The following is a 1,143-nucleotide window of genomic DNA, read 5'->3' as shown; positions in this document are numbered from 1 at the left end:
ATTTTACTGTGAGATTCTTTCACTTTGCTAATAATCTAATTCTTACTCTGTTGTTGCATTTTCTTGTCTGGAGGTCTAGAAACCTGAGATTTCATCAGACGTGGGAGGTCACGCCTGGCCATGACACTGGCAGGGATATGGGCTTTGACAGTAGCACCAGCCCTGGTTGCACCTCTGGCTTCGGCTCTCTCTTCTTGTTCCCGCAGCATCTTTTCATAATCGGTTGGGAAAACAGTAGGGATGCTATTATTGACTTTTGACAAAAATTTCAGGATCTTGGTCTTGGTGGTTTCCACTAGGGCTTTCGGACCCCACAGGAGCTCATAGCGTGGCGGGTCACTGTTGGACACCTGGCGGTACTCTAGGTACTGCATCCTGACTAAATCTTTGGTGATGAGCTTCCGGGGCTCTCCATAGATGAAGTGCTTCCTGCCAGGATATACTTGAACCATACTCAGGAACTTCCACATGGCTTCCTCTGGTATACAGTTGTCATTCAGGAAGATCAATCCCAGAATATTCATCAGGAGACTGGTCTTGGGTAACCCCTTGCCAGGACGCACCCTCCCATTGTTGGGGAGACTGAGTTTGCAGATGAGGTCATACAGTTGTCTAGTTGAATCGATTTCCTGCACATCGGCTCCAAAGACAATCTCGATGCTCTCAGCAGCTTTCTTGAGGAGCTCTGGAAAACGCTCTTCGTAATTTGGGCCAATAATCCTCAGCATGTCTGGCTTCAAAATCGCCTGTTTCATCTTAAACTTGTGCAGAAGGAACTGCTCCAGTAAGACAGCCTTCCTGGTGAGAGCATTTTCACTGTAGAGTGAGGTATCCTTGAGGCTCTCCGCTTCCTCACCTTGGTTGCTGGAATCTTCATCAGATCTGGTGCCAGCAAGGGCTTCAGAAGTAGCGGGGGTGGGTTCTGCTCTTCCACGCTGCTGAGAAGTGCCCCTGGACCCAGTAGTAGGCAGACTCTGGGCAGTGTCTTCACACAGAGGAGAGGAGGAGGGAGTGGACTCCCCTTCCACGGCTGCTGTGGCCTTCGCATCCTCACAGGGCTGAGCCTCACCTCGAGCCTTGCTGCGTCTCGCACGAGCCCGGTGCTTACTCTTTTGACTCCGAGGCATGATGGCACTCTGGTCG

General features: G+C 50.8%; 1 protein-coding gene across 1 annotated transcript; it reads right to left on the bottom strand.

Annotated features, from left to right (window-relative positions):
- Positions 1–6: 6 nt before the first annotated feature.
- On the bottom strand, positions 7–1,143 carry LOC115284116 (melanoma-associated antigen B5-like). Its single transcript, XM_029930734.1, has one exon. It carries the CDS (start codon positions 1,125–1,127, stop codon positions 36–38), a length of 1,092 nt encoding a protein of 363 aa, XP_029786594.1. The 5' UTR covers positions 1,128–1,143; the 3' UTR covers positions 7–35.

This window comes from Suricata suricatta, chromosome X (genome assembly GCF_006229205.1).
Source record: "Suricata suricatta isolate VVHF042 chromosome X, meerkat_22Aug2017_6uvM2_HiC, whole genome shotgun sequence".
NCBI classification, from domain to species: Eukaryota; Metazoa; Chordata; class Mammalia; order Carnivora; family Herpestidae; genus Suricata; species Suricata suricatta.
Note: the sequence above shows the minus strand (reverse complement) of the source record. Positions and strands in the feature narration are given on the sequence as shown.